General features: G+C 46.8%; 1 protein-coding gene across 1 annotated transcript in view; it reads right to left on the bottom strand.

Moving 5' to 3' along the window:
- The window catches only part of ZBTB47 (zinc finger and BTB domain containing 47), a 49,656-nt gene extending 47,147 nt beyond the window's left edge, over window positions 1–2,509 (bottom strand). The window contains exon 1 of the mRNA XM_072652162.1: window positions 2,161–2,509. Coding sequence (XP_072508263.1) covers window positions 2,161–2,163 — 3 coding nt within the window. The 5' untranslated portion in view covers window positions 2,164–2,509. The remainder of the gene's footprint in view (window positions 1–2,160) is intronic.
- Window positions 2,510–18,073: the final 15,564 nt, after the last annotated feature.

The raw sequence follows: 18,073 nt of genomic DNA, 5'->3' as shown, positions 1-18,073 counted from the left end.
CAATTATTCCTTTAGATTAAAACTGTGTGTTCTGATAAAATGCACACCTCCATTGTAATAGATAAAGGGATTTTTAGAGCTAAGAAAAGAATTTAAAAGACAACCTAGTCCAATCTCCTCAATTTACAGAAAACTGAGGCCCAGGAAAGTAAACGGGGTTTGATGGAAAGCACTGATCTCAAGTCAAAAGATCTGGATTAAAATCCAGGTCACACTTACAACCTGTGTGACCTTGGGTAAGTCACTAAATACACACAAATCTAACCCAGTTGATTTCCTACCAGTCATTTAAAGCCAACTCAATGTCATCTCCTCCAGGGAATCTTCTTTGATTAGCCCAGGTGGTAAGGACTTTTCCCCTCAAACCTCCCACAAGGCTTTGTGCCCAGTGACATGCGAGAGACAGGAGAAAGACAGTACAAGGGTTAGACTGGACACAGGATAAGGAGCTGGGAAGTGCAGCCTTTCTGCCTGTCCAGTCCCAGGAGCAAAGACAATGGGCTCCCACACTCTCTTCCCTCCACCGCATCCCTGGCTAGAAGGTCTCAAACTCCTGCTAAGGGGATTCTCACAAGCTGCTTCCTTAAGTCCTTAATTACTAAGACCACCTGGCTTGTGTCTGACCACAATCTCCACGGGTATTTGACTGTCCTGATACTACTCCAAGCTTGGGCCTGGGGTACAGTTTGCTGTTTCATCCTCATTAACAGTCTCCTGGGAGTCCTCTGGTCTAAGAGATGTCCTGCCCTTCCATCATTCAGCCCCTGCTGAACTCAGTACTAGAGCTGACACAAACACAGACACAGACACACACAGACAGACAGACAGACACGGACACACACACACACACACACACACACACACACACACACACCCCATACAGATAGATACCCATGAAGGACCCACAGGGGGTCTGGTGTAGGGAAGCCAGCTCCCTCAAGACCCCTCCCCTCAGATCCTATGGTCAATGGTTTCCTCGTGCTGTCAAAGCCACCAGATGGACGCAGACCCCTCCAGACTGGGAGCTCACTTCCAACCCCAGCCTAGCCCATCCCAGAGCTCATGGAGCCCAACTCCCAGGTCACTGCATAGTAGGGCCAGCCCCTAGGGCAGGGTGGAGCCAGGAGAGAGGAATTTAACCCTTTGAGGCTGACACTTTCTCCATGATAGTCCCAGAATTCAACTTCCCTCACCCCACGGATAAATCAACCCATTCTCCCAAGCCAGTCATCCTCTACTCCTAGCTCCTAGACCCTTCTAACCCTGTACCAAATCACACCTCACTTTTTCTTCTATGTACCTCTCTCCCCAGGGGTAGCCTAAAGAGCCTGGGCTAGTTGGAATGAGTGGGAAAGAGCATACAGGGGATTTCTCGAAGCCCTCTCCTCATCTGGAGCCTCAGTGAAATCATTTGTAGTAAAGGAAGATGATAGAGGTTTGGGGTTGGGGGTCAAGGCTGGAACAAATTTCAGTGGGACAGCCTACTGGGGGTGAACTGGGGACACAGAGAGTCAGGTTTAATAGGACTGAGAGTCCAAAGGAGTAGATGGAAGGGTGGTTGGCAGCAAGTTCCTGTTTGGCATTTGGGGGGAGGTGAATTTGAGGTAGGGGTTTCCAGAAGCAGAAACCTAGGATTTGAGGATGGGACAGAGCCCACCAGGAGGTTCCCTGCATGGGATGAGGAGGTCTTGGCAGCCCTCGAGACTGCTTTAAGTGAGGAGTTTAGGGAGAAGGAGGAAGGGGGGGGACAGAAAATTTGGTGGTCTAACAAGAGTGGACTGATCTCTGATGGGATGGTGTGTGCGTGCCTGTGGCTAGGTGAGAGATCAGTACCCCCTCACTATTTAGGAAGAAGGTTGGGACAAAGAGGGAGGACCAGTCCCTGGGGTGTCCCAGCTGTGAGGATGAAGCTTTAACTGGAAGGGGAAGGGTCTGGTCCCAATCACCCTGGGACCTCTGGCTATAGGGGAGGTAGACTGCTCCCCCATCTGGGTCCCTGGGGGGCGGTGGGGATGCCTGTGATGGGGTCCAGACTGGAGAGTGGGGAGGCTGGCTCCGGGTCTGAGGCGGGCGTGGGGCGGGGTGCTACGCCGGGGTGCTAGCTTGCTTGGGGGCTGGGGGGCGGCGGGGGATGGGAGCGGGGTCCCCACTGCCTCCTACCATTTTGCCGCCAGCGCTGGGGGCTTACTGGGCCCAGCTGGATCCTCCTCCTCCCGCCCCCGGCACCCAGGGCCGGGCCGCTCCATGAAGCGCCGCGCTGGGGGGGCCCTCGGGGACAGGGACACAGACCTGGACCTGCACCTCCGGCCTCCGCGCTGTCCGGGCCCCCGGGGCCGCCCCCCAGCTCGGAGCCTGGGGCATGGCCCCCCGGCTGGGGGCGGGGAGGGAGGGGAGGGGGAGGGGAAGGGCCGGAGCGGAGCTGGCGGGTGGGGGGGCTGCAGGAGGCTCAGAGCCCCGCGCCGGGCCCCGCACCCATCCCGGCCCGGCGGCCCGGCGGCAGCGGCGGCAGCCGCGAGCGGAGGCAGGAGATGGATGCGCGGCCGGCGGAGAGATGCGGGCAGCGGGGCCGCGCCGAGTCCGAGCCTCTGCGGTGGCGGCGGCGGCAGCGGCTGAAGCCTCCCCGGCCCCGAGCCCCGGATTGGAGGCTCCGCATCAGATGGGGCGGCCGTCTGGACGTTTAAAGGGACAGGCCACCTTTTCCGCCGGCTCCGCGGGGCGCGCAGAGAGTCGGGAACGGGGAGTGGGGAGGGGAGGACACGCGTGGCGCGCTCAGCCCACGCCCACCCGTCCCCGCCCCGCGCTCCCGAGAGCGGGACGTGGAGCCCTGGTCAGCGGGCCAGACACGCACGTCCTGGGGGCGAGGGACTGGTGGTGTGCGGGAGCGGGACCGGGAGTCTGCGGGGAGCGGGGCTTGGAGGGGAACGGAGGTCATCCGACCCATCCCCCACCTCCCCTTCCGAGGAGCCTCTGAGGGGCCGTGTGACCTTGGGCGAGTCCTGTTACCCCGTGGGCCTCAGTTTCCTCCTGCGTAAAATGAAGGGGTCGGGCTAAAGGTTGTCACGTCCCCTTCCACCTCGGACGTCGCGTGAAACCCTCCGTCCCGCGCCTGACCAGCGGCTGGGAAGTTCCTCCTAGGTCTAACCTTCTCTTGGGGGCCTGGAGCTGCATTCCTTCAAAGCGCAGCTTCAGGCGGCACTGCCAGGCCCCACGTCCCACCCCCACCCCCACTTCCATCGGAGCTCCCCAGCTCCTTCATTGCCAAGCCTGCTCCAGGGAGAGTCTCCTTCCCTTGTCCGCCTCCAGGTCCTTAGAGACGAGAGCTCCCCGCTCCGGCCTGGGATCACAGTCCGGACTTTTGTTCTCCTAGGGTCGTGTGTGTGCTTGTGTGTGTGTGTGTGTGTGTGTGTGTGTGTGTGTGTGTGTGTGTGTGTGTGTGTGTGTGTGTGTGTGTGAGTGAGTGTGCGTGTGTGTACCCAACTAGACGGGGTGCTCCCTTCGAACACAATTTCTCCCTGGTCTAACCTGCTGGGGGTTGGGGCGGGGCGGAGAGAAACGTGCCCACGAGAAGGGTGTACTCTGCAGATGTTTGCTGACAGGTCCTGAAGCTCCAGACCCAGGAGATTTACCATAGACCCTGCTCTGCTTTAACAAGCCAGGGGAACACGTCCACCGTCAGACTCAGACTGAGACCACGTAGGGGGAAGAAACTGTGGGACCTTGGATAAGTCCCTTCCCCTCTCTCCGCTTACTTGTAAAATGAGGTGGAGAGGATTCTCCCAAATCCTTAACAGCCCTGACATTCGTTTCACAAATGAGGAGATCCAGGGAGGTAAAGGAGGAGCCCAAAGTCCCAAAGTTAATAAGAGATCCGTCCTAAGGGTTCTAAGGGTCCTTCCATATTTCATGGCTCTATAACCCATTCATACACTAGGGCATTTTCTTTTCAACAGGAAAATCCTTAAGAAAAAAGACTGAAGCTCTCACAGAATCGGTAAGCAGGTGGGAAAGATATTTCAGGAGTGTCGTACCCTCCCTCTACAGGTAGGTACTGAATTTTCCTGTGCAGAAGGGCAATTCTGGAGGTAGTTTTTTCATTCTTCTCCCCTTCTCGATCATCCTCTTCTTCCTTTGGGTAGCTAGTCCTTGTACATAACCTGGCTAAACCTGGCATCTGAACGCCTGTCCTATATTACCAAATGCCTAGTGGACAGTTTTAAACTGGTTGTTCCACAAACACTTCAAGGTCACAAGACTCAGTATCCCAAACTGCCCCAAACCCACCCCTTTTTTGAACTTCCCAAAGGGGTCACCATGCTTCCAGTCACCCAAGCTTGAAAGCTGTATCATTAATGACTCCTCACTCTCAGCCCACATATTCAATCCGTTGCCAAATCTTGTCATTTCTACCTTAACAATATTTCTACAGTACACGTCCCCTTCTCTCCACCCACACAGCCACCACCCTAATACGGGCCACCATCTCCTCTCTACTAAATTATTACCATAGCTTTCTATTGCAATGGTCTCCCCACCCCAAGTCTCACTAATTCATCCTCCACACAGCTGCTAGTGATTTTCCTAAAATGTAGGTCACTCTCCTACTCAATAAACTCCAATGGCTCCCTATGACCTCCAGGATCCAATATAAACTCTGTTTGGCATTTTAAAAGCCCTTCACAAGCTGCCCCCAACCTACCTTTCTAGACTTATTATACATTACTCCCCTTTATGATCTTTTTGGTTCAGTAAGCCTGTCTTCTTACTGTGTCTCATGGAGGGTACTCTATTTTCCATCTCTGTGCCTTTTCATCGGCCCTCCCCTAGACCTAGAACACATTCCCCCTTCACTTCTGCCTCTTGGAATCCTTACTGCCACCTTCTACATGTAACTGTTACCAATATGCCCAACTGATGGTGCTTACCCCACCAATATATCTATATCTAAATGCACATATCCATATATCCACATCCATAGACACATCCACGTATCCATATATCCATATCCATAGATACATATCCATATATACATACACATATCCATATATCCATAGACATATATACATATTCATATATGTACACATCCATAAATTTACATCTAGACATATATGTATATGGTTAGATATGTATATATAAAATGTGTGTGTGTGCAGTTGTTTCCTCCAACTCAGTGAAAGCTACTTGATAACGGACTGTTTCATTTTTGTCTTTGTATCCACAGCAATTAACATAGTATCTGGCACATGGTGGGTACTTAGTAAATGCTTTTTGATTGATTGACTAGGGACACTGATAGGTCCCACCTCCACTTAACAGAAATGTACACATATCCATGGTGTCCTTACAACCAGGAACATATCTACTCTGTGGACATGTCACACATGGAGCCCATAAAAGAAACTGTGTATGTAATACATGCCTCACCACAGAGCCTATGCCACATAACAGAGCTGTTCATGAGGGCGCTGTGCCTGCTTAGTCTCAAAGAAGAAGGTCAGCAATCCCAGAGAACAAGAAGGATGCTGAAATCTACAAATGGTGCCCTGAGCGCTGAGTATGAATGACCACATTTGGGTCTTGTTAGCTCAGTACTTAGCATGGTGCCCAAGAGGGTCGCTGGCATTCCAGGTTCTGAGAAAATGGTTTCCTAGCAATAGGTTGTTCCCTAGTCCTAGACCCAGATTGGCTTCTCATCTGGGTCCCAAGGTCAATCCTGACCTTGGGAAAGGGGATGAGCCTGAATGCTGATCACAGACTGGACCCCAGTGAATTTTCACCAGTGAATTCAAGAAGGAATGAATTCAGTTCGAGGTTAATAAAAATAAGATGAATTTCCACCACTACCACCCCCATCCCAGTTAAGGAACCTGGAGTTGAAGGTCTCCAAGGTCCTTCCCACCTCTATATCTCTGATCCTGATAAGGCCAGAGTCAGAGAAAGAGGAATAATTAAAAATAAAATAATTATAAATGAGTCCAAGAGGCTTGGGGAGGAGGCAGAGAGGAGAGAAGGCCCTGGACAATGCAGGGAGGAGTCCTTTGACTCCTTTGTGAGGGCAGCACTTACACTGGCTTCCCTATCCAGAGCCCCTGTGGAAGGGGAGTGCCTGAAGTGAAGATATCTCAAAGACAATTGGTGGCTCCCAGGACGAGGGGGACGCTTCACTGGGGTCAAACACAGCTCATCCTGTTCATACACCACCTAGTACTTTACATAAACTTTCATATTCTATTTGGTCCTCATGGTGCCCCATTGGACAGAAGCATAAACTGAGGCTCAGCAGGGGAGGGGAGGACTTAAGTGGTCGAGCTGGAGCTGAGAGCCTGGTCTCCTGACTCTCAGCCTGGGCTCACTTCCAGGCAGCCTCTCAAATCTCCTCACTAGTCCTCTTCCATTCTCCCCTCAGTCCTGCCAGCCAGCTGCATGCAGAGGGGTGGGGAGATGAAGACAGAGGTTTCCAAAGAGACCATGCAGATTGCTGCTGGCTGGGGGGAGTGGGGGAACCGCCTGACTCTAGGGAAAGCCGAAGACCTCTCCTCCATGCCCTTCGATGGCCTGACACACCCTGGCCTGTCCTCAACCTCCCACTGCCCCCAAACCAAAGGGGCGAGGGAGGATGGGAGAGAGGATAGGGAAATAAAAGGACCCATTTCTCCCAGCTGGAAGGAAGGGGGTGGGGAGAATAATGCTGATTTTTGGCACTGCCAGACCTGGCCAGAGCCAAAGGAAGCCAGAGGAACAGGGAAAGTTAAGCTGGCGGTAGAGGGACTGGGAGAGCTAAGAGGACTTGGAGGAGAAAGGAAGAGACACACACTGGACCCATCAAACCCACTGCCCTCCACCTTCATCTCCAAACTGTCTTGTTCCAATAAATCAGCCATAGAGACAGGCAGTGCAATGGATAGAGCATTAGACCAGGAGATGAAAAGACCATTCAAGTCCAGCCTCAGACAATTATTAGTTGTGTGATCCTGGCAAGTCATTTAACTTCTGTTTGCCTCAGTTTCCCCAACTATAAAAATGAGGACCATAGCAGCACCTACCTCCCAAGTGGTTGTGAAGATCGACTGAGATATCTGTAAAGCACTTGGCACATAGTAGGTGCTATATAAACGTTTTTTTCCTTCACTTCTTCTCCATTGCCCTCAGGGAGTAACCTGGTAGGGGAGGTGCAAGCTCAGGCTACCTTGGAACTCAGAACTCCCAACCTTTTCCCTGGCAAAGGCCAGGGAGGCCAAGCCAGGGTGCTATAGAGGTTGTACGTAGGCAGCGTGACTGGACGTCTCTGGGAGTGGGGACCTAGAGTGGGTAGCACTAGCTAAAGGGAGCCCGGACTGTCAGCAGCCCCGACTCTAGTCTCCTTGGGCTCAGCCTCTTTCAACTTGGCATCAGGAGGATTTTCTGGCCTGCTGCTGCTCCCTAGAGGTTAATGTGAACAGAGCTTGGTTCAGGGAAGAGGAAAAGAAAGCTGACTGGGGGAAAGAGGAATCCAAGCCAGGCCAGGAGCCTGAGTCTCTCTTTTGCCTTCCTTCTTAACCTGTTCCTTGACCCCCCTCCCACCCTCACCCCCACCTCCAGCCCCCTCTCACTGCCTTCCTTCCAGGCCTATGCCAGGAAAATATTGCCAATGCTCAGTTATCTGCATAGGTTGGAATCCCAGCATCCAGAATGCCACACTGCCTGTGACAGGCACTTGGCAAATGTTTGTCAAAATCACTGGAACTGGAGAGGATTCCTCTCCCACTTCTGGGTGTGTTAAAGTCCCTCTCTCCCTTCAGGGCCCAAATCACATTCAGCCTTCTAAGGAAAGCCTTCCCTGACTTGTCCCCTCTCTACCCCGATCTCCCTCAAACTTGCACAGCCCCTAGTCTTTGCCCATATGGGACTCTTCCTTGAATAGTCATTATTTCCATTAGATCATAGATTCCTTTTGGGTAGGGACCATCTTTTGCCTCCTTTTGCATCCCCATTGCTTAGTCCAGTGCCTGACACATAGTCAGTATTTAATAAATGTTTATTATTTGATTGTCTCACCCCCAACCAAAGCCCATTAGATGAAAAGCTCTGTATCCTCAGCATCAAGTACATAAAGGAGCGATGGCATAGTTGTTAAAGGTTGTTGGATTCCAGAGGCTCTCAGTCCAAGAGACAGGCCCAAAAGAGAAGGAAATTAAAATGGCACCAGTCAGCATTTACCATGTGCCAGGCACAGTGCTAAGGTCTGTGAATACAAACGAAAAGAAATTCCCAGTCCTCAAGGAGGTTACATTCTAATGGAGGACCAGAAAGGGGGTGGGAGTGGGGTTTGGAAGCCAGAAGCCAGGAAGAGGGCTGGGAAGGGAATGAAGGCTGGCCAGGGATCCTCCGCAGAATGGGGCTTCCAGGAGGAACTCATCTTTGGGAGAATGGGGTGGGTCTTACAGAGGGATGTTCCAGGTTGAAGTAATTTTGGCTGTGCTCCTGCCTCCAGGATGTCCACAGTTCATATACATAGCCCAGTGCTCTGCTCTACTATGGAAGTCAGGAGAAAAAGCAATAGGGAGGCAAGCCCAGGTTCCATATACTGTAGCAAGTCAGAGAAAGGAGCAATCCGAGCAGGCTTCCTCAGACAGGTGTGGCTTCAGCTGGCCTTGGAGACCGGATTAGGAGATAGGAAGTACATGGAATGCAAGAAGGCCCGCTTCAATAGAGGCCCAGTTTAAGGATCTGGAATGAGTACAGCATTTACATGAGGCAGTGAAGGAATCTACTTGGTACTTAGGAAGAAGGATGAATTTTTTTCAAGTGTCTACTATGTGCCAAAAATGATATCTCTGGAGCACAGCTAGGTGGTGAAGTGGTTAGAGGGCTGGGTGTTCTGATTAGACTCATCTTGAGGACTGTGAAGAGAGACAGCCAAGCATCCTGGGCAATAGTGTTTCTTAATGTCTTTGGGTATCTCATGACATCAGCTCCATCAATGCCTCCTTTGTTAGTCCCTTCCCTCAGCGACAGCGTCTCGGCTCCCTCATCACAAGAATATCAGTATCGCTGGGGTTCATGTTCTCCCAATTATTAGTGAATCACTGGACAGTGATATCACATTGAGAGTTTATGTGGAAATTTTATAAAAAGTGGGAGACAGACTTCTCTCTGCCGCCATTTCTGCCACTCCATCACCTTAACTGTGGGAACAGAAGAGGACCACGGAGGAACTCAAGGAGTGTGGGCAAAGAAACAGCTGCATCTTCATGGTAGGCCTTCCAGGGATGAACCTCCCCATGGTTATTTTGGTCCTCAGACAGCAGATTCAGTCTGATGCTGGGACTGAACCTGAATGTCTCCAGATAAGTGGAACCTGCCAGAGCTTACACCTTTGGGAACTCACATTCACATCCACCCAAGGAAGCATCAGAATGGGGTTTTGTGGAGAATAATATACAATATTAAATAATGAATGCATTAGAGGAGGCAAGGGAACAAGGGGGATGGAAAGAGAGCCAACCTTTGAGTCTGAAAGAGCTGTTTCCATATCAACTTCTTATGTGACTCTAGGCACCCCCCAACCCCCAGCTTTCTAAGACTGTTGATTGAAACAGAGATCTTCATGGATAATAATAAGAATTAGCATTTATATAGTGTTTTCAGTGTTCTCATTTGATCCTCACAACAATGCTGTGAAGTAGGCACTATTATTATCATTCCCATTTTATAGATGAGGAAACTGAGGCCAAGAGTGGTCAAATGACTTATCCAAAGGTCATACAGCTGGCAAGTGTTTGAGGCAGGATTTGAAATAAAGTCTTTTTAACTCCAGGTCTAGCACACTATCCTCTCCACTACCTAACTGCATAGAGGACCACACAGCAATGAAATCATAGGTTGAATTTTCAGAAGTATATTAGAAAGGTACAAAGCAATATATGAAGTCAGTATTACTGACTTTGAACTTTAAAGAGTGGCTAGGATTTTGACAGGTAAAGAGGTGGAAAGAAGATATATGTGCAAGGCATGGGGAGCTGGAAGCACAAAGGCAAGGAAGGAGGAGATTGAGGGTATTTGGGGGTGGGGTGGGAATAGCTAGATCATTAGCTGGAGTGGGAGGGTGAGTGGAAGAGAATTATATGAGATACAGCTCGAAAAGCAGGGTGGTGCCAGATTGTGCAGGGCCTTGAAAGCTAGGCTTAGGAATCTGAACTTGACCCAGGAGGCAAGGGAGCCCCTGAAGGGTTTGGAGCAAAGGAATGGAATAACCAGGTTTCCATTGACAGAAGTGTCTCCTAGCCCCACCCCACCTAGAATCTTCATGTAGTTCTAATTTCACAAACAGGGATGGAGAATTCACTTGGCCAAATAAGGAAGACAGGATGGGATGTGGACTAATCCAGGTCTCCTAGTTCTTGACCAGACCTCAGGTAGCCAGAGAGGAGGTTAATGCCATCCTGGATTTTAAAAAAGTTTTTTTTTGCTATGTCATCTCATGAAGATCTGTACTGATGCAGTGAGTGGCCACACACACATGTAAACCAATGACATCCTGGAAATTTTTCAGTATTGAAATATTGGAACTTTTAAAAAATATTCAGTCATTATCAGTAACATCTGAGTCTTCGTGACCCTATTTGGTGTTTTCTTGGAAAAGATACTGGAATGGTTTGCCATTTCCTTGACCAGCTCATTTTATGGATGAGGAAACTGAGGCAAACAGGGTGAAGAGACTTGCCTAGGATCACACAGCTAATAATTGTCTGAAGTCAGATTTGAACTCAGGGCTTCCTGACTCCAGGCCTGGTGCTCTAACCACTGAGGCACTTAGCTCCTCAATGCCCTCCTGGATTCTTGAGGTGTGTCAAACAAGCATTAGACACTCACATTCCTGTAACTGAGCAGGGAAAGATAGGAACCCAGGGAGAAAACCTGTGTCCTCCCCTCAGTCAGACACTGCCCCATTCGTGCCGAGACTCCATGCTAACCAGATTCAGCTGCCTGAGATTGAGGGAGTGTAGTTTCAGAGTGGTAGCCCAGGAATCTGTTTGATATTTTTATCAAAATGGTCAAAGGCAAGGATAACCTGACATGCTTATCAAATTTACAGAAGGCCCATAACCAGGAAGGCTCGCTAACACATTGATGGATTTCAGAAAGAACTTCCTTTAGAGGATAACAAAAAAGGAAGCTAGTCAATGTTGGAGGGGCTATAGAAAGACAGGCACACTTATGCTATTGATGGAGCTGTGAATTGGTCCAACCCTTCTGGAAAGCTATTTAGAATTGTGCTAAGAAAGTGATCACAAGGTCTTTACCCTTTGTCCTAGAGATTCTACCATTAGTTATAAACTCTAAAGACATCAAAGAAGGAAGCAAGGGCCCAATTACACCAAAATAGTCAAAGCAGTACTTTTTGTGATAACAAAGAAGAGAGGCCCATCACCGGGAGAGTGATTAAACAAAATATAGAACACAAAGGTAATGGAATATCACTGAGCTCTAAGATTCGATGGATGGTAAGAATTCAGAGAAGCATGGTTAGACTCAAGGAACTGGTGTAGAGGAAAGTAAGCAGAACCAAGGCAAACTGTGTGCACAATGCCTACAATAACGCAAACAGAAAAAATAAGCAACAAACCCAAGCCCTGAAACTGAATTATAATTACCAATCTTGTCCTTGCATAAAAGAGGAAAAACTGAATTTCTCTATCTTCTTTGTGGGCAGGAATGTGTTTACAAGTGTGGAACACTGCATGTACACTCAAATTCAGTAGCTTAGTTTTGCTAAATAGCATTTTCCCCTCTTTCTATTTTTTGTTAGAAAGGATCACTCATTGGGCATGCTTGGGTGGGGGAGGGAAGATATAAAAACAAAAAATATTTTAAAATTTATTTTAAATCCATAGTGTTTGATGCATCAGTAGGTCCATGGAAGTCTCTTGAGATACGCATGAACAAAAGATCTAACAAGTTAGAGCAGCTCAATCAAGTAGGATAAAATAGGAATTTATCTAGAAGATTGGAGTCAAAAACTCAGTTTCACAAGTATGGTATGGAAGAGGCATAAATGCACAGTTATTCATCTAAAAAACAGCTCAGGGTTTTAGTGGATTGCAAACTCAATGTAAGTCAATAGTGTGGTGCAGAACAAGAAAATGAAGCAATGCTAAGCTGAGAGGGGTCGTGTCTAGTACCAGAGAAGGGACAGTGCCTCAGCACTCCAAAATATGGTCAGACCACATCAAGAACATTGCGTTCAGGGTAACACATTTTATTTAGGAAAGAAATTGCTAAGACATAGGACATCCAGAAGAGGAAGACCAGGATGATTGAGGATTTTGACATCTTGCCATGTGACAATCAAAGGAACTGGGCAAACTGGAACCGGAGAAGAGAAGTTGGGGGAACATAATAGGTTTCTTCAAATATTTGAAGGGATGACATGCAGAACAAGGATTAGTCTTTTTCAGTTTGGCGCCAGAGGGTTGAAATAGGAGCAATGAGTGAAAGCCACAAAAGAGCAAATGTTAGTTTGATTTAAGAAAACACTTCCTAACAGTGAGAGCTGGCCCACAGTGGAATGCGCTGCCTCGGGAGGAAATGGGCTGGTTCCTCCTCAAAGCAAGGCCTGGATGATCCCTTGTTGGGGTGTTACAGGAGAGATTCCTTTTGGTATATGAGTTGGACCCAATGACCTCTGAGCTCTCTTCCAACTTGGAGACTGCAATCGATTCTATGAAGGGGGATTAGTAGAGCGTGGTGTGGCTGGCAAGTTTAATGCAAAAACTGAACTTTTAGGAATCACAGAGTCCAGACTTTAATCCTATTTCTGCAATGGACTGACTGTGTGGCCTTGGGTAAACCACTTGACTTCCTCATGGGTTAAACAAGACCTTTGGAATAGATGACCTCTAAGGTTCCTTCAAACGTTAAATCTGTGATCCTATAATCATTGGAAAGCAGTTAACTAGCAAACCAGGCAGTGTGTCATTGTGGAATGAGCACAGATTCTGGAGATAGAAGCGCCTGTCTCTGGGGCTTACTAACTTTGTGATCTTGACCTTCCTGTCTGATTGCACTAGAACCATCTCTGAAATGCTTCCAGCTGCAAGACACTCTTAGAGACAGAAGGGATCTTACAGAGTCTGGTTTGTGCTTAAGCAGTAATCTCTTCTACGATATTCCTGACAGTGACACAGTGCCCATTCTGTCTGGGAACAGCTTTGATTGTTAGGAAGTTTTCTCCTACATCACACAAGCCTAAAACCACCTTTTTGCAACTTCCATTCTTTGGATCTCCTTAGTCCTGTATTCTGGAGTCAAGCAAGAGAAGACTAATCCCCTTTCCTGAAAACTCCCCTCTCCTCACACCATAAAAAAAGATGGCATTTGCCTATGATGAGCTGCTCTCAAATTAGGCAGTTAGCTCTGCCTAAGACACAGGAAATCTCTTGTCTCCTTTCTCTACCAAGACTGGAGTTTCACATTGTGATTCCATTTCTAGTGGGAAGGACAGAAATTCTTGACCCCAGGAAGAGGGGGGAAATAGGTAGAATCAGGAAAAGAGTTGACTTCAGGGAACACAAGGGATTTCTGACCTTTGAGGAATAGAGGTGAGTGGCAAGAGGAGGGGGTGTTTCATGAAAGAGGAGAGAGTTCAGCTAGATGACAAAAATTTTTTTGCTTTTTAGCAAGGGAACTCTAGGTGAGGGAACAGCTTGAGCCAAGGCAGGGAGAGGTAGAAATAAGCACAAAGTGTAAAACAGAGACTTTCGTACTGGAGAAAAGCATACATTTGAGACAAGTTGACTCCTTGGAGGGCCTTGAGTGCCAAGTTGAGTGTAGGTTCCCAAGGACACTGCTCTTCAGTATCCCACTATTTGGGGGGCATGAGGCCAAAGGAGAGGAGAAAAAAGATTAGGACCAGAGGGCACGGTTAATCTGTTATGTACAACATTTCTTAGAGCCTAATCCAGGACCTCCTGACTAACAGGGAGGACTGGGAGGAGGCCAGAGACCATTTCCCTCCAGCTTTTCTCTGAAAAGCCATTTAAAAAATGCAGTCAGCCTTTGGAAACTAAGAATCAAATGAAAACCATCTGCTTACCCATCTATCTGGTCATGACATATTGTCCCTTCAAGGGCCACCTCAGCTAATGTGCTCCAAATACTTGCCAAAATCTGACTTCAAATTCCAGAATGTCTTAGTTAGAAGGAACCTTGGAGGTCACAGGGTCCAATCTTTTTTCATTTTTGTAGACACTGAGGACCAGAAAAGAGCCTTGACCAAGGTCACACAGACAGAAAAGGGAGTAAAAGCATTTATATATTTATACATCACATTTATATATGCACTGTGCTAAGTAATTTTTTATAAATATTTGATCCTCACAAAAACTCCAGAAGGCAGGTACTACTATTATCCCCATTTTAGAAGGAACAGAGGAAACAGGCAGCCGGAGGTTAAGTGACTAGCCCAGGGTCACACAGTTAGTGAATTTTAGGCTGACTCAGATCTCAGGCTTTCCTGTTTTCTGGGTCAGCACTCCATCCACCATGCCACCAGTTGCTTCTTGTAATTGGTAATAACTACTCATTCCCTTTTCCCATCTCCTTGTGGATCACTTTTTGACATACGATCACATAATGTTTTGTATTGTCATCAGTGTTGGTAGCTTGTCCCCCTAGTGGGGTGTGAGCTATACAAGGGCAAGAATATCACATGAGAAGCGCATTAGAGAATTGTGAAACCAAGTGCTTCCGGGACAGATCTTGGCTCCATCAACTGGGTATGTGTTGGTTTTCTCACAGCCCCTACAACATTCATCATTTTCTTCTTTTGTTATCTTTGCCTATCTGATAGGCATGAAGTGGAACCTTAAAGTTGATTTAATTTTAATTTCTCTAATTCTTAATGATTTGGTACATTTCTTATTTGATTTTGATAGCTTGAATTTCTTCCTTTGAAAACTGTCTTTTCATGTCTTATGACTATTTGCTATAAAGAATGGCTGTCTTGGAAATTTGAATCAGTTCCTTACACATCTTCGAAAGAAAACCTTTATCAGAGAAGCTTGTTGAAAAGATTTCTTCCCAGTTATATCTCAATTCACATAAATGTTTGTGCAAAAACATTGAAATTTCCCCAAATCAAAATTGTCCGTTTTCTCTCATGCAATCCTCTCTATCTTGCTTAGTCCTTTTTCAGGATGACATTTTTTATCTAAGTCATGTACCCATTTGAAGCTTCTCTTGGTATCAAGAACATTTTGCCATCTTCTACAATAACTTTGTATCCCCATCCTCAGCTAAAAAAGTAATGTCTCCTTCAAATGTTCCTTCCTAAAGCTGTACTGTTCTCTTGTCCCTTGTAACGACCAGGGATATCTCCTTGAGGGAACATAGAAAGAAAGCACTTAACAAATGCTTATTATATTACTTAGGTATGAAGAGGGCAGAAAATTCTGGAAATATGGCCAGGTAGACCTGGGTTCAAATCTTGGCTTCCAGGGGACCCCTGGCAAGTTGTTTAACTTGTGTTCCTTCATTGGTAAAAATAGTACTTACCTTAGAGGGTTGTGAAGCTCAAATCATGTGTAGAAAAGTGCTCTTGCAAAATTTGAAGAGCTTTACAAATGTTATGAATTATTGCTAGAGTGCAGAAATTATCTACACTAGCTTGTTTCGCTTCCAGATGACCCTTGGATCACAGGCTCTGTAATCAGAAACTTAGTAAAGAGAGGTCAAAGTGGGAAGGTCAGGCCAAGTGTCCAAGTGTTCTGACCCCTAGTTCAATACACTTTCCATCATACCATGTTGTTTTCCATTTGGTGAAGAGATTGAAGAGTCTATAGATCCTGGGAGGTATCCCTTATCGTGCAAGCTAAGTCCAGATGTCCCCTCAGCTTGAGTCACTGACCAAGATCACCGAAAAACCCCTTTCTTCTATCATTTTTCCTCCTCTCCATTCAGTGTCAATACTCTCTCTTGGCAGAAATATTCCCTTTGGATTTTCCCATCTTCTGCTATCAGTCATTAGTACATTTAACACAGCCAAGCCTTAGCAACACACTGCCCATTCCATTTCATTCCACCACATGTGTGGAAATATCTCTTGGAAATGCTGTAAAACAATGTCATGCAATCTCTAAAGAGGCTGGAGATCTGTTAAGGATATCGCAAGAATGCACTTACAAAACAGCAATACTGCACCATCAGAGAATTTCCCTAATTGGTTTTCCTAGTGACTTACACTCTGGAGTCAGTCATTGGTTTAAATCCCAGCTCTGCTATTTCTTAAGGCATGTGTAGCCTTGGGTAAGTCAGAATTCTTGGGTCTGTTTTCTTGTCTGTAAAAGGACGAAATGGTTCTTTCCAGTTCTGAAGCCCATGATCCTAATCATTCGCTACTCATGAGTATTTTCACAGTGTTTGAATTATTTGGTCTATTGACAATAGTTCGAAAAACTGAACAAATTATCATTTTTCTTGCAAATCTTACTTTTAAGTTAGTATATCGTATTTAGCAGAGTACAATTCAAATCTCCTTCAGTACTGAGAAGACAAAGTTAATTATGCTTGCCCTGAAAATCAATTTCTTGTGGAAACTAACAATAAAAGTCGTAACCTACTGGAGAGACTGAAGCCTGTTTAGAGGGGAAAGGAAAGGAGTGACTACAGGAGGTACAGAAGGTTAAACTGCGTTCTCTTCAGGCAAAAACATTATTAGAGAACCATCTGAAGTGCGGAATGTTACTTCCTTGGAAAACATACTTGTCTACTGACCAAGGGGAACATGACAAAAATGGATCATGCTATTGTTCTCCCTCCCTTTCATAAGCTGTCTACTCTCATTGCTTCAGCTTTCTCTTCTCACGTATCAACTCTGCAATCCAGCTCAAGATTTCATTATTCACTGGAAACTATTCTTTCCAAAGTTGTCAATGATTCTTTGCTCTAGCCCCCGCCTCTAACCTCTTCCCTCAGCCTGGGCTCCAACTGTTCACCTTCTATTGCCCAGACCCAGACCTACCACACTATTTCCAAGACCCTTTCCATACCACATGTAGGACATGCGTATTCCCCCTACCCTTTTCTCATCCTAGCTCTGAGCAGTTATCAAATCAACACTACCATACCTGGACAGGGCTAGTCAAATGTCCTATCACTCCAATCACCATTCCCTCTCATCTTCCTAGTCTGGTGACCACTCCCCCTAAGCTACTTGAAGGCAAGGTCTTTCATGCTGGCTTGTATCTGCATCCTTAAGCATTTAGCTCAGTGCCTGGTGCAAAGTAAGCACTTCATGAAGACTTTTCACCTTATCTATGATCTCTGAATTGCCAAACCTCATGGCCTTCTCTCAAACTTTCTTGACCTCTCTGCACCATCTATTTCTGGTGATTGTAATTTCCTCCTGCATAGTCTTTCTGTATTTTCATGACACAGCTCTCACTTCTCAGGTTCATCATCCATCTCACACTCTCTGTGGGTGTAACATAAGGCTCTGTTCTGTGCCCTCTGTTGGATACCTCATCAACTATCATGGGTTTAGTGTCAATGACACAGACACCTAGTTCTAAATATCCAGCTCTAATCTCCCTTGAGATCTACTGCCATCAACTGTCTGATGCAAAACTGATGTTTTGAACTTACCTTTCAATGTGCACCTCAAACTCATCAAGTCCAAAACAACTCATACCTAAACTTATATTTCTGTTGAGGACACCACTATCTTTACAAGTCACTCAGCTTCACAGCCTGGAGTCCTTCATGAACTCTTCCCTCTCTCTTGTCCCATATATCCAATCACTTGCCAAGTCTTACTCATTCTACCCCTACTATTTTAATGACTGTGCATCTCTTAGAACCTTTCTCTTCTCTTTCCTCACATGACCACCACCTTGGTTAAGACTCTTATCCCTTCTCACTCCCTTCTCACTTAACATACTACAAATGCCTCTTAATTGGTGTCTCTGATTCCAGTCTTTCCCTTCTAGAATTCATCTTTAAAAGAGATGCCAAAGTGTCACTCCTAAAGCATTTCACTCCCCAAGTACCACTAAGATTAAATACAAATGACTCAGGCATTTAAAAGTTCTTCATACAC

Source organism: Notamacropus eugenii, chromosome 1, assembly GCF_028372415.1.
Source record: "Notamacropus eugenii isolate mMacEug1 chromosome 1, mMacEug1.pri_v2, whole genome shotgun sequence".
Classification (NCBI taxonomy): Eukaryota; Metazoa; Chordata; class Mammalia; order Diprotodontia; family Macropodidae; genus Notamacropus; species Notamacropus eugenii.
Note: the sequence above shows the minus strand (reverse complement) of the source record. Positions and strands in the feature narration are given on the sequence as shown.